Source organism: Myotis nattereri (genome assembly GCF_964212035.1).
Source record: "Myotis nattereri genome assembly, chromosome: 1".
NCBI classification, from domain to species: domain Eukaryota; kingdom Metazoa; phylum Chordata; class Mammalia; order Chiroptera; family Vespertilionidae; genus Myotis; species Myotis nattereri.
This window is the reverse complement of record NC_138075.1, coordinates 1,503,505-1,517,168: the sequence shown is the minus strand read 5'-3', so window position 1 is coordinate 1,517,168 and position 13,664 is coordinate 1,503,505. Positions and strand designations below refer to the sequence as shown.

Sequence of the window (13,664 nt, the reverse complement as noted above, 5' to 3'; positions counted from 1 at the left end):
CACCCCCATGGGAACCAAGTGGACCCTCAGTGTCCCCCAGGGGCCAGGGCACACGTGCAAGATGGCTGTGTCCTGCTGCAGGGCCAGGCCCTGGCGATGGCCCCTGGCAGGCCGGGGACAGGCCACGTGGTGCGGCCCTGCGGGCAGGCGGCCTGTGGCAGAGCCGAGCAGCCACAACAGCACCATGTGTGAGGCTGGGTGCGGGGACAGATCAAGGCCGGCCGAGGACGCGCACAGGACTGCGGTCTTGCAGGTTGTGGCTTTTATTACTCGGGGAACGGGGTGTCCTTGGGTGCAGGGCACCGGGTTGGGGCTTGGGGACAGGAAGACGGGTGGGGACCAGCCTGGGCAAAGGGTCAGTGCCTGCCCCTGCCTCCAGGCTGTGCTGAGGGCCACCAGGGGGCGGGCAGGTGGCCGTGGGGCGGAGGCGTGAAGACTTCCTGGGTTAGCCAAGCAGGACCTGCGGGCACGGACCCCTGGGAACTGTCCCTCTGGGTCTGAGCAGCCAGAGTGAGTTCCGGAGTCGACCCGCTGGGACCCTGGAGCCTGGGGGTGGGGGGCGGGGAGCGTTCCACACCACTCCCCGGGCCAAGTCCCTCAGCAGCAGAGTGGGCTGCAGGCCCGGCTGACCCTGACCCGCCGCCACTCGACCTGTGGGCCCCTCTCCACGTAGCAGCTGGGCCAGACCCGCCTCGGCCTCTGCCCCCCTCGAGCACCAGGAAGCCGAGGGCCTGAGGGGGTGCGGCCTGCTGGCTGGGCCTCAGGGTGAGGGCGGCTGGTCTTGGGGAGCTGGACAGCGGGCGGTGGGGCTGACAGCAGGCCGGCAGGGCTCCAGAGGCGGAGCCATCGGTGGACTCTTGCCTCGCGGAGGCCTCCGTAGTCTTGGTAGCATCGGCCGGGCGGCCTGCTGGGACTGGGGAGTCAGGAGTGTGGGCCCAGCTGGTGACCTTGGGCGGTCACTCACGCCCCAGTCCTCTTGGCCTCATGGAGACCTGCCAGGAGCCAGGCAGGAGCCCAAGTTACCTCCAGCGCTTGCTCTGACCTTGACCCTGAGACGTTAGAGTGGCCTCTGCTCAGCAAGGGTCAGGGAGGCCCCAGGCCCCGTCCCTCTGCGAGCCCTGGCGGTGCCCACCCTGCAGCCCACCGAGCAGGGCTGAGATGGGAGTGCCCTGTGCCAACCCCAAGGAGGATGCTCAGAGCAGCCGCTGGAGGGTTGCCCCCCAGGCCACTCCGGCCAGCAGCTGGAGGGACCTGGCCTTCAGGCCGATGTGCAGATGGCATGTGAGTGCTGGGGCCACCGCCTGCCTCCTCCCTGGGCCTGGTGGAGCAGGTCACCTGGGGTCGCAGGGTGGACGGAGGAGCACGCAGCCTGCAGGGTGCAGTAGTGGTGGCCTGCACTGGGGGGCTGTCCACAGCCTGCTGGCACCTGCCAGCCGCTGGCTGCTCACTTGGGGCCTTGCCCCATCGCCCCGTTGGGCACCCACCACCCAGCAGGTGCTCCAGCAGCGCCTGTCAGCCCCGTGTCCTGGGTGCAGGACCTGCACTAGGACCTGCTCAAGTGCTCATCTCACCCTCGGGCAGCTGTCCCTCACCAGACCCTCCGCCCTCACCTCGACTTCTGCTTCAGCGCATGCCATGCCGCCCGCCCCGCACTCCCCTCCAGCCCCACCTGCCCTCGCAGACACGTGGCCTCAAGTCCCAACTTGCAGCCTTTGCTGCACCCAGCAGGGGCCCAGCCCCCCAGGAGACCGAGTGCTGGGGGAGCAGGGCGGGGGCGGGGCCTGGCCTTCCGGGCCATGGCAGTAGGCTCCGGCCCTCCCATGCCACGGCCTGGCCGCGGGGCCGTTCAGGGCCTGGGAACTCTCTAGAGCAGGGCGGCCAGGCTCAGGGCCCTGCCTGCCTGCCTCCCCTCCCTCTGGATGCTGAGCCCGATGCCAGCTCAGATGTGAGCGCCCACCTCTCCTGGCTCTGGACTCTGGGTGCAGCTCTGGGCGGGCCAGGGCCCGGCGGCGGGAGGGAGCTGAGGATGGCAGCTGGAGTCGAGGGCTGAGCACGGAGAGCTGACCTGGGCCTCGGTTTCCTCACGGGAACATGACAGTCCCGCCTGCAGAGGCTCTTGGGCCGTGAGACCTGAGTCCGACAGTCACGCAGGCCCGTTCAGGCCCGCGCTGCGAGGCCCACGCCGTGCATTGCTCAAAACATGGCGCCAGCACAAGTGCCGGGACGTCCCCCGTGACCACGACGAGGCTGCGGGGCAGGCGAGGCCACGCCCACACCTGGGCTTGGGGCCTGAGACCCGGCCTGGCCCCTCGGAAGCCAGGCTCCACCACGGGCGCTACATGTGCGGTCACCTCAGTAGCCGTCATCGTCGTCACCGTCACAGCCATAATCTGCAGAGAAAGACGGGGCCGCTGAGCACCTGCAGCCCGGCACCAGGCCCCGCCCCCAAGGCTCGGCCACACAGGCCCCACAGTTGATGGAAAGTCCCGCTATGGTCTCTGCGGGTCCTGGGGGCCGATGGCCTGGCACGTGGGCGGTGGGGGCCTGGCTTCAGGTCAAAGGCCTGTGTGAGGTGCACTGTGAGGTGGGTGGGACCCCTACATCTCCTCTGTGGGCATCACTCCCGGGCACCCCAGGCCCCGGTCTCCTAGGGGCAGGCTTGGCCAGTCCATCTTGCCCACCTAGGGCCTCAAAACCCATAGTCCGCTCCGTCCGGAGTCCCTCCCCGGGTCGCCAGGGCAGGCGGCCCAGCCCCGCGGGGCCCTCACCGCTGCCGCCCATCATCTGCAGGGCACTGACGCAGGGCTCCCCGTCCTCCTCCTCGGGGTCGGGGTCCTCCTCCTCGGCGTCCTCCTCGGGGTGGTACGACACAGGCCCGCTCTCCACCAGCACCGCCGCGGGCCTCCCCGGGTCGCAGCCGCGGGCGGGGGGGTTTGGGGGCAGGGTCTGCGAGTGAGGGGACAGCTCTGAACAAGGCTCCGGGCCACCCCCAGGGACGCTGACCGGCCCCTCCTGAGCCTGCACCTGCAGCTGCTCTGCGACCCCTGGGGACCCCTCTCCTGACAGTAAGGAGTGAAGACCCTGCCCCGGCCGGGAGGGCCGTCCCCAGACCACGCCTCCATCCTCAGAGGGACGCCGGCAGGACGGCTGCGCCCGGGACTCTGGCCTTACTTCCCAGAGGCTCTCCGACAGCCCAGGACACGGCCGCAGGCTGGCAGGGCTGCAGGAGGCCAGGAGGACTCAGCTTGCGGGCCCCAGGCCCCCCCCGGACACTCCTCCCCGTGCCCCGGGCGTCAGAACCCCCTCTGCCCGCTGAGCAGCGTGGCCTGTCCCAGCTCTTCACTCCCACGTCTGCGGGGCCACTGCTCCCCGAGGCCCCGCCCTGGCTGTGTCCACACACACCTCTCCCAAGGCTGCCTTCTTAGCCGCCTGTGTGGACACCATTGGCCTCAACCTGAAAGCAAGCACAGGAGGGGGTGAGGGGGGCACGGGAGGGGGTGAGGGGGGGCACAGGAGGGGGTGAGAGGGGCACGGGAGGGGGGGCAGGAGGAGCACTCTTGGGCCCAAGTCTGCTTTTCTCCTCCCAGCAAACAGCTCTGGCTGCCCCCACACAGGTCAGGGTTGGCACCCTCCAGGCCCACAGCAGGGGGCACCCAACTTGTGCTAAGAGCACCCCTCCCCCCGGCCTGCTTTCCCTCCCCATACCCTCCAAACACAGAGCCAGGGCACCTTTCCCGCTGTCACCTGCGAGGGGCCGAGCGGGGAACACAGCGCTCCCACCTGAGGCAGGCTCCCCTCGGGCCCAGGAGCCCCACACCCAGGGCTGGTGGCAGGAGGCGGGGTGGGGCAGCGCAGAGCCCATGCACAGCCCTTAGCCCGTCCCTCCGTCCCTCCGTCCCTCCAGGCACAGCTGAGGGGAGCTGGAGGGACCAGAGGACAGGCTGCACCCACATGGGCCCAGCCCCGCACTGGGTTTGAGCCGGCCAGGGCAGTGGACACCACGCCGGCACTGACACGGTCCCTGGCACACGGCTCCCGCCCCAGCCCAGCCCAGCCCCCGGCCCAGCACCTTTTCCCCACGCTGGCCACGGGGTCGGCCCCGCTCCTGCCGGCCGGCTTCTTCCTCCGAGGCAGCTTCCTGGCCCCGGGCCTGTCCTCGGGCCCCGCGTCCGGCCGCTGCGCGCTGCCCTTGCTGTCCAGGCCGCGGAGCACGCTGTAGTTGATCTTGCTGGAGATGCGCTTCTGCTCCAGCATCTTCTCGATGGCCTCGCCGGCCGTGCTGGCCTGGATCGGCTCCTTGCGCTTGCACGGCTTCTTGGGCTGCGGGAGGTGCCCGCGTTACCCCCCACCCACGAGGCGCTGCCCAGGGCTCCAGGGAAGGAGGGGCTCAGCCACCCCCAGGCTGCGCCCACCTCCTCCTCTCAGGGCGGGGAAGGGGCCTGAGCCCCCGCCCCACTGCACCTCCCCAGTGAGGGGGCACTGCCCCAGCCCACCACGCGGCCCCTCCCCTGCCGGCCGGGGCCAAGCAGAGAGGACAGAGCAGAACGCCTGGGCTGGGCTGTCACCAGCGGGGAGGGTGGGCCCTGGACGCGTCCTGGCGCAGAGCTGAGACCCTGCAGGAGCCGCCTCTGCCTCTCCACCCACCAGCCTCCTGAGCAGCTCCCCACGGGGCCCTGACACGGACCAGCTCCAGGCCCCAACCCTGACCCTGCTCCTGGCCTCCTGGCCTCCCGGCCTCCGGCCTCCCAGCCTCCCTCTCTCTGGGTCCAGAGGTTTGCGAGCGCAGCCTTTTGGCTGCCGCGACGCCCGCCTGCCACACGCAAGCTCCTGTCTCTTCTCTGTCAGTTGCAGGCCTGACCACTCCCCCAGGCAGCTCCAGCCAGACCACCGTCCAACCACAGAGGAGCCACTCAGCCACGTTACTGTGACCACACAGGACGGGCAGCCAGGCAGCAGCGGGACAGGGCAGGCGGGCCCTCCGAGGCCCCGAGGCCCCACAGCCTGCCTGGGGCTTCCCCACCAGAGTGCGCAGCCGGCACCCGCCCCCACGCCAGCCCCACTCGTCGGGGCAGTGGTTCCGGCAGCGCCCACCTTCTGCTCCTTGTAGATGCCCAGCTCCTTCTCCTTGGCGATGCGGGCTTCCTTCTCTGAAAGGCCAACAGCAGCTGGTCAGCGAGGGCCGCCCCCTTCACCCGGGGCGCCAGGGCGGGCGGCACTCACCCCGCTGCTCCCGCAGGTACTCGGCGTTCTCCCGCATCCACAGCTCGGCCTTCACGCGGGCTTCTGCCTCGTTCAGGATGTACTGGGGAGCACAGCGCGCCTGAGGGCTCGCTCACCTGGGCGCTGGGCCTCCCCCCAGGAGGTGCAGGGACACCTTTCCACGGCGCTCCCAGCCCTGGGCAGCTCACAGGTCAGTGCTGGGTCCTCAGGATGGGCGGCCTTCCTGCCGCAGGGCCTGCACCCGGCCCGGTGGGGCCCCTGTGGGCCTCTGGGTCAGGGGTCCCCAGGCCCGGAGAAGCCCCAGCCCCCGGCAGGGCGCGCCTGGGAGGGTGCCAAGCACACTCACCCTGTCGATCTCCAGGTCGTCGATGCCGCTGAGGTCCAGCTCGCCGTCCCCAGAAGCGTCTTCTAGAGGGAAGCACAGCGGTCAGCAGGCTCCGGCCCCGCCCCATGCTCTCCGGGCTCTCGAACTCCGCTTCCTCCTCACCAGCCGCGGGGCTGGCGCTGCTCCTGCGTGCGCGTGTGCGTGTGCGTGTGCGTGCACAGGGAGAGGAGCTACGACCCCGACGCAGAGGGAGCAAGTTCTGCCCCCACGGGCTGCCGGGCCCGCTCCCCGCCTCTGCTGAGCCCCTGCTATCAGCCCACAGCAGCCATCTGGGGCCCCCCAGGCACTCCAAGGCACCCCTTGTTCTCAGCTCCGGCCAGAATGGCCTCTGCTCCAGGGTCCAGTGTCCCCGCTGCCTCAGGACCTCTGCCCCAGGCCTGCGGGACCTGCCCAGGGTCCATGCACACAGAGCCCCTTTGTGGGGTGACCTGACAGATTTAACTGTCATGCCACCGCCCCTCCCCCAGGCCACCACAGCCATTGGGCAAGCCGCCCTGCCACGCCTGCCACGCACATGGTGAACCTCAGGCAGCCAAACAGCTTTGCTGAGCAGTGCCCAGGGGTCGGACCCTCCACGGGGGAGTCAGGGCCGCCTTACGCAGGGCCTGGTCCCAGCAGAGGAGCAGGACCTGCCGTTGGAAGTGACCTGAGGGAACCAAAGTCCCTTCACTGTGGGCTGGGGCTCAGCAGGCGATGTCTGTCTGACCATGGAGACCGTGCCCTCAGCCGGCACGGCTCCACCAGCTTAGAGCAGAGGATGGGCACAGGGTGCCAGGCTCCGTCCCCAGGGCCCTTTGTGACACGTGGCCATGACTTCTCAGCTAAGATCTGCCCGCAGGACGCCTGTGCACAGTGCCTCTGGGTCACAGGGGGCAGGAGGGAGGCTGTGGCCACACCTCACAGAGGGCTCTGCCCAGGACCCGAGCCACAGGCCAGCAGACAAGGGTCCCAGAGAGTGACGCCCTGCTGGCAGCGGGGTGTCAGCACCCGCCGGGGTCACTGCTCACAGCCTGCAAGGTGGCCGCAGTGCCCTCCAGCAAGCCCACACGCCTGAGGGGCGACCCACACCCACCACACCCAGAACCCCGCCCGCCCGCCCGCACTCACTGGGCTCCTGGCTCTGTGAGGAGATGCACTCGCGGATGGAGTCTGAGATGCCCAGGCTGGCCGCGGTGGGCAGGGGCCCGAGCAGGGACTCCAGGGCAGGGGGCTGGCCGCTCCCACTGGGGCTGCCCGCGGCCTCCGCGCTGCCGGGAACGCCGCCCCCGAGCAGCTCCCGGTAGAAGTCCTTGTTCAGGTGGCTGGCAGCGGCCTCCAGCTCCTCGTCCTCGGCGTCCTCCTCACCGAACAAGCTGGCCGTGGTGTCCTCGATGGGGCCTGGGGCACAGTCCACCCGTCAGCCCGCAGGGGCCAGGCCCCGCTGTGGGAACACTCCCCCGGCCCCGCGGGTGCTCCCGCCGCTAACTGAGCTCCTGAGGACGAAAGCGCCTTCGTGGCTTTGTCACAAAGGGCGCGCACCCGCCGTCCACGCCACCGACCCCGGCTACGCCTCACGCCTCACGTGAAATTAACACAGGACGCCACAGGCTTGAACGCAGCAGCTCGGAGGACACCCCCCAGCGACAGCAGAGGAGACCTCTGAGCCTGGGACTCCTCCCCAAGGGCCTTTCCTACTGATTCTTAGCACGTGGGAGGAGGGGAGACAGAGCGAAACCGCTGAGAAAGACACCTCGCTGGGCTGCCTCCCACATGCCCCCTGGAGGGCATGCAACCCAGGTACGTGCCCTTGACGGGAATCGAACCCGTGACCTCTCGGTCCAAGGGCTGACGTTCCATCCACTGAGCCAAACCGGCCCGGGCACGTTTGAGTTTAGATGAAGCAAAAACTTCTTAGAAATGGCACTGAACGCAGAATCCACAAAACCGATCAATCGAATTTCATCAGAACTGGAGACAACGCACAGACTTACTGCAAAGCACACGGCTGACCGGGGCGTGTGTCTACGAGACGAAGAACTCACACTCCTTGCCGAGGACACGCCCGTCAAAAGTGGCCAGACTCAGCCGGGGAGACCGCTGTGCGCGAGTGAGCACGTGCCCCCAGGACGACGGGCGGCCACGTGGGCAGCAGAAGGGGCGGGGGTTCTCGGACACACGTGTTCGCCCCCTCGGCCCTGGCCCAGGAGGGCACACTGTCCGCACGAGGTGGTGGGGAACGTCCACAGCGCTCAGTGCCGTCCAACACTGTCCTCAGCCGGCCGGCCGGGTCAGCACCGCCACCTGGAGAGGGACAGGCGCTGCCGGGGACGAGGCCAAGACCGAGCGACAGCGGAGGGGGTGCGGGCCCTGCGGGGAGCAGTCACTTGGCCGCCGCCCGCAGCGCAGGCCCCTGGGGAAGGGCGCCTGGGCTCCGAGGGCTCCTCACGACGGGGGCTCAGGTGGCGCGAGTGTCACGCTTCCATCCTGACACGCGTCCCCTGGGACAACCACTTGCTCCCCAGACAGCAGGGCAGTCACGTGGGGACCACGGGCTGGACACTCCGGTGGCTCCGCCCTGCGCACGCAGCACGCGCCTGAGGGAGGGAAGGCCGCCTCCTGCTGGCTGTCTCCCAGCCGCCCCAGCACCCACTGGGAATCGCTTCCCGCCCCCTGTCACCAGGGCACAGCGACGCAGGACAGCACACGCAGCCGTGGCCACCACGGGCTCCCAGGCATGGCTCAGGAGGGGGAGCCAGGAGCGGCTCCGCAGCCAAGGCGGCCGGCCATCCTGCTCCATGGGCGCTGAGCCTGGGTGGTCGGTGGGCTGCCCCGCCCGCCACCCTGACCACGCAGCCGCGGTGCGGGAGGGGCTGGCGAGGAGGCTGGAGAGAGGAGGAGCATGGGAAACATCCGGGAAACTGGTGGACAAACACGACACCAGGCCGGGGCAGAGAACACCCCAGACACAACCTCGCGCAGACACGAGGGCGCTGCACCAAACGGCCAGCGCAGGGTCACAGATGGGGCCCTGTGTCCATGGGGCTTAGAAAGCGGAGTCGTGGCCACAGACGACCCCACAGGGGTGGAGCCCAGGCCTAGGGCGTCACCCAGGATGCCCGCCAGACACGCAGGGCACGGCTCACAGGAGGGACAGCGCCAGCAGCACTGCCCGCATCACGCGATGAGTGCGCCACACAGAAGGCACCTCCTGTCGCCCCGGAGCTTCCACCGTCTCCCGCGCGGCTCGAACACCAAGGAGAAACGGGACCTGTGCTGGGAGCGCAGGCGGCCCTGCGTGCTCAGCCCAGCTGCAGGAGAGACCACGGCTCCAACACAAGACGCAGCAGCGGCAGCGGCAGGTCCTTGTAAAGCCAGTGACGGACGTGCACTAACCCATCAGGAAAGACCCAGAAACAAAGCTACGAACAATAACAGAATAAGACGGAAAACGACCGTGGAACAATAAGATCAAAAGTAACCTAACAGCCGGGCCAGTGTGGCTCAGTGGTTGAGCATCAACCTATGAACTAGGAGGTCAGGGTTCGATTCCCTGTCAGGGCACAGGCCCAGGTTGCAGGCTCCATCCCGGTGTGGGGCATGCAGGAGGCACCTGACCAATGATTCTCTCTCATCGCTGATGTTTCTCTCTTTCCCTTCCTCTCTAAAATCAGCAAGAATATATATACTAGGGGCCCGGTGCACGAAATTCGTGCACTGGGTGTGGGGGTGGGGGGAGAGTGTCCCTCAGCCCAGCCTGCCCCCTCTCACATACTGGGAGCCCTCAGGCGTTGACCCCCATCACCCTCCGATCGCCTGATCGGCCCCTTGCCCAGGCCTGACGCCTCCGCCAGAGGTGTCAGGCTTGGACAGGGGACCCCCATCTCCCCCCGATCACTGGCTCTGGCCCCCGCCCAGGCCTGAGGCCTCTGGCCCAGGAATCATGCCTGGGCAGGGGACTCCCATCTCCCTCTGATCGCTTGCTCCACCCCCCTCCCAAGCCTGACGCCTCTGACCCAGGCTTCAGGCCTGGGCAAGGGGACCATCATATCCCCCCAATCCCCGGCTCCGCCCCCCACCCAGGCCTGATGCCTCAGCCAGAGGAGTTGACCCTCATCACCCTCCGATCACCAATCACCGGATCGGTCCCTTGACCAGGCCTGAGGTCTCCGGCAGAGATGTCAGGCCTGGGCAGGGGACCCCCAGCTCCCCGCGGTTGCAGGCTCCGCCCCTGCCCAGGCCTAACGCCTCTGGCCTAGGCGTCCGGCCCAGGCAGCGGGGACCTGCAGTGGCAGCGGGGGGCGCCGCGATCGTGGGCTTCGCTTTAGGCCCAGGCAAGGGACCCCTAGCTCCCGGGACTGCCAGCTTCGACCATGCCTAGCTCCCATCGCTGGCTCCACCCCTACTTCCTGCTATCACTGGCCAGGGCGGCAAAGGCACCTGATTCTCCTCCGATCATGGCTGGGGCCGCCTTTGCCCTGCCCCTCCAGCTCTTAGCTCCCCCCTGGGTTTCCGATCACTGTCAGTGGCAGGGGGCTTCTTCCTGCTTTCCCTTTCGCCTCCCTGCATTGTGCCTACATATGCAAATTAGCCGCCATCTTGTTGGCAGTTAACTGCCAATCTTAGTTGGCAGTTAATTTGCATATAGCCCTGATTAGCCAATGAAAAAGGTATCGCCGTACGCCAATTACCATTTTTCTCTTTTATTAGTGTAGATTTTTTAAAGTATCCTAAGAGCCCTGCTAGTGTGGCTCAGCAGTTAGAGCGTTGGTCCGGGCACCAAAGGGTTGGAGGTTCAATTCCCAGTCAAGGGCAGGCACCTGGGTTGTGGATTTCCTCCCGCCTACGGTGCCAAGAGGCAACCAATCGATGTGTCTCTCTCACATCGATGTCTCTCTCCCGCCTTGGTTCTCTCTGAAAAAGCTACGGAGAAAATGCGCCGAAACCGGTTTGGCTCATTGGATAGAGTGTTGGCTTGCGGACTAAGGGGTCCCAGGTTCGATTCCGGTCGGGGGCATGTACCTGGGTTGCGGGCATATCCCCAGTAGGAGATGTGAAGGAGGCAGCTGATCGATGTTTCTCTCTCATCGATGTTTCTGGCTCTCTGTCTCTCTCCCTTCCTCTCTGTGAAAAATCAATAAAATATATTTAAAAAAAAAAAAAGAAAATGCCCTCAGGTGAGAATTCACAACCAACAACAGCCCGACCCACTTGGTCCATCCAGTGCAGAAGGGGAGCAGGCTGGAGGCAGGACTCAGCCCTGGAGAGGAGCCAGGGCGCCTGCCACCCAGACGGAGTGTCAGGGCAGCATGCCACCACCTGCTCCTGGGCCTGAGGCCGGGCACAGGGACCCGCCCAGAGCTGCCCAACCTGGACAGGGCTGAGCCCTGGGCAGGGGGACGAGGGGGCGACCAGAGAAACATGAAACCACACGGGCACCACGCTGTGCAGGACGCCACAGCAGCTCTGCAGGCGCGAGGGGCACTGAGGGTGCCTGGGGTGGGGCTGGACAGGACGGGCACTGAGGGCACCGTGGAAAGGGGCCCAAGGGGCCTGCGGCTGCATAGCCAGGGCTGAGCTCTACCCACGGGCAGTGAGCAGGGCCGGCCTGCATCTGAGAACAAGAGCCTGAGGGGACGTCAGCCCAGAAGGCGAGTGGACTGGCTGCTGGGAGCTGCTCAGCACAGGCCTGGGACCTGGGGCCTGGGCAGGGGACACAGGCTGTGGTGACAGGGCGGACAGGGAGGGGCGGGCGCACTCACCGTCTCTCGCCAGGCTGGCCAGCGCCCCCTTGGCCTTGGGCCGGCTGTTTTCGAGTTCAGTCTCGATTTCGTCCTGGTAGCTGGAGATTTCCCCTGAGGGACCAGTGAAGAGCAGGAAGTGAGCACAAACCCCTTTCCTGGACCAAGGTGTCTGCGGGCAGGACAGACCGAGGGGTCTGCGGGCAGGACAGACCGAGGGGTCTGCGGGCAGTATGCTGCTCACCTTCCACTTCCTCCAGTTTTCTCGACAGGACTTGTTCCAGCTGAAAACCAAGAGACGAGACCCTGAGCTGAGGGCCAGGAGTGACCAGGACGTCAGCCGGACGCGGCGCCTGCAGGCCGTTACTGGCACAGGGCCCGACGCCCACCTTGCTGGGAACACGCTTCACGGGGCTGATCAAAGGCCAGGGCCGCAGGGTCAGGGGCCGGGGTCCCGACCAGGGGACGTGTGCACAGCTGTCTAGACAAACCTCCCAGGCCCACGCCAGTCGCCCCGGGGGCCAGCCTGGGAAGGGGATCCCTGTGCCCCTCCCCCCGGACCGCCACGTGCACCTCTCCCCACACACGGGCACGCATGCAGACCGCCGGGTTGCAACACAGACGTGCAGCGTTAGGTCGCAGAACCGAGCGCTGACCGGGAGGCGCAGGCCGCTGCGCGGGTGGGCCCACCTGCTTCGCCCGCAGCTTCCGCTGGCCAGCCGTGTACGACGGGGGGTCACACTCCTCCTCCAGGTCGATCTTCATGAACTCGTCCACGGTCAGCTGACTGGTGGGGGTGTCTTCGAATTCCGTGAGCCTAAGCCAGAGATGGGACAGGCGCCCTGCTGCCCTGCACAGCACTGACGCCGGCAGTGTAGGGCGCGGCCCCGGCAGCGCCCGCCTGGCCCCCCGGCCGCCTGTCTGTCCTGCTCAGTCCTGCCCACAGCTCAAGCCCGACTGGGAGCAAGGTGGACGGAGAGGCCGGGAGGAAGGCTGCCGGGTGGCCGTGTCCCTGAAGGTTAGCTCCCAGCACCCTGCACCCTCCCAAACGTGTGCGAGAATTAAAAGAACTGCAAGCGGAAGAGGCACTCACGGCCCCTCCGCCTGTGACAACACGGGGGACAGGCGGCAGCTACGGCCTGTGCAGCTGAGCCGGGCGGCCGGGGCCTCACTGGGCCACTCGGAACGCGGACCTGGGGCCTGTGTTTGAGCTCAGCTTCCTCAGGTGACAGCCACACCGAACAGGACACGGGGAGGCCGCCCTCAGTGCCCGTTCCTGACCCGCTTGAGTCTGGGCGAGTCTATAAACTGCCGCCCACCTGACCTGCTCAGAGGGGCCGCCAACTGCCGACGGCCGGGGTGAGGCCCCAGGAGGGACCTGGGCAGGGAGAGGGCGGCCCCTCTGCGCTGGGGCCCCGACCAGCAGGCCGGGCAGAGCCGGAAGGAGGACGCGGCCTGCCCCGAGCCTGCGCACGGCCACCCACCTCTTCCTCAGCGTGGACTCGCACACCTTGACCACGCTGATGACCTCTTTGACGGTTCTCCGGAAGTCGTGCATCCTGGCTGCGACCAGAAGTGCTGGGAAGGAAGCGGGGGTGAGGCAGCAGAAGCGGTGCCTGCGACCCGGACGTCAGCTCCCTGCACTGGGCACTCTGTCCTGTCCGTGGTGGCTCAGGCCAGAGCGGGTGTCAGACCTGAGATCCACACGCCGCTGCCGGGCTCACACGTGCACGCGTGCTGCCCACCCTCCGCGGGGAGGCAGCCAGCACGTGTCCTGCGGACCCGGAGCCGCAGGGCCGTCAGCAGCGCTGGCCTGTGTGGAAGTGGAGCTGAGGCCTCGGGGCCTGGGACGGGAGGGCCTGTGCTGGGCGGGTGGCCCGGCGGCGGGGGCTGGTCCTGGTCTGCAAACTCAGAGACCAGGCTCTGGACGGAATGACCAAGGGCCTCGGGCAGCGTGCGCCCGCTGGAGCTGATGGGGGCGCAGGGGCCCTTGGCGTCCCAGGAAGGAGTGGGCCATGGGCAATGGGCACGGGGCCAAGAGGAAGGGGACTCCAGGTCCAGGGCTCCAACAGACCCAAAGGCGTCTGCGGGCAGCTGCCACTGGATACACTGGACAGCTGACCCCTGGGGGCCAGGGAGCCAACCCGAAAGCAGGCACCCCAGCCGTCAAGCCCCAGGTCCCGCCCCTGCCCCTGGCCGGTGGAGGGCACCTGGGAGCAGGTGGGAGCCCGAGAGGGTGCAGGAGGCTGGGAGGCAGCTCTGGAGACAACCCAGCACCCCCGGAGGCAGGGTCAGGACAGAAGCCCCCGCCAGGCGGCCAGCAGGCCCGGCAGCCTGACGCC

The 13,664-nt window shown here is 67.8% G+C and overlaps 1 protein-coding gene across 4 annotated transcripts in view; it reads right to left on the bottom strand.

Annotated features, from left to right (window-relative positions):
* Positions 1 to 241: 241 nt before the first annotated feature.
* BRF1 (BRF1 general transcription factor IIIB subunit) overlaps positions 242 to 13,664 on the bottom strand; it is a gene marked incomplete at its 5' end in the record, with an annotated part of 41,233 nt that continues 27,810 nt past the window's right edge. For 2 of the 4 annotated variants that reach the window (XM_081097579.1, XM_081097577.1), the window contains 12 exons: positions 248 to 2,390; positions 2,769 to 2,946; positions 3,403 to 3,454; positions 4,070 to 4,320; positions 5,092 to 5,147; positions 5,221 to 5,302; positions 5,567 to 5,628; positions 6,713 to 6,982; positions 11,344 to 11,436; positions 11,567 to 11,606; positions 12,013 to 12,139; positions 12,807 to 12,900. In XM_081097579.1, coding sequence (XP_080953705.1) covers positions 2,353 to 2,390; positions 2,769 to 2,946; positions 3,403 to 3,454; positions 4,070 to 4,320; positions 5,092 to 5,147; positions 5,221 to 5,302; positions 5,567 to 5,628; positions 6,713 to 6,982; positions 11,344 to 11,436; positions 11,567 to 11,606; positions 12,013 to 12,139; positions 12,807 to 12,900 — 1,343 coding nt within the window. In that variant the 3' untranslated portion in view covers positions 248 to 2,352. Of the gene's footprint in view, positions 2,391 to 2,768; positions 2,947 to 3,402; positions 3,455 to 4,069; positions 4,321 to 5,091; positions 5,148 to 5,220; positions 5,303 to 5,566; positions 5,629 to 6,712; positions 6,983 to 11,343; positions 11,437 to 11,566; positions 11,607 to 12,012; positions 12,140 to 12,806; positions 12,901 to 13,664 lie in introns of all 4 variants that reach the window. The other 2 variants (XR_013996354.1, XM_081097578.1) reach the window with 2 other exon arrangements.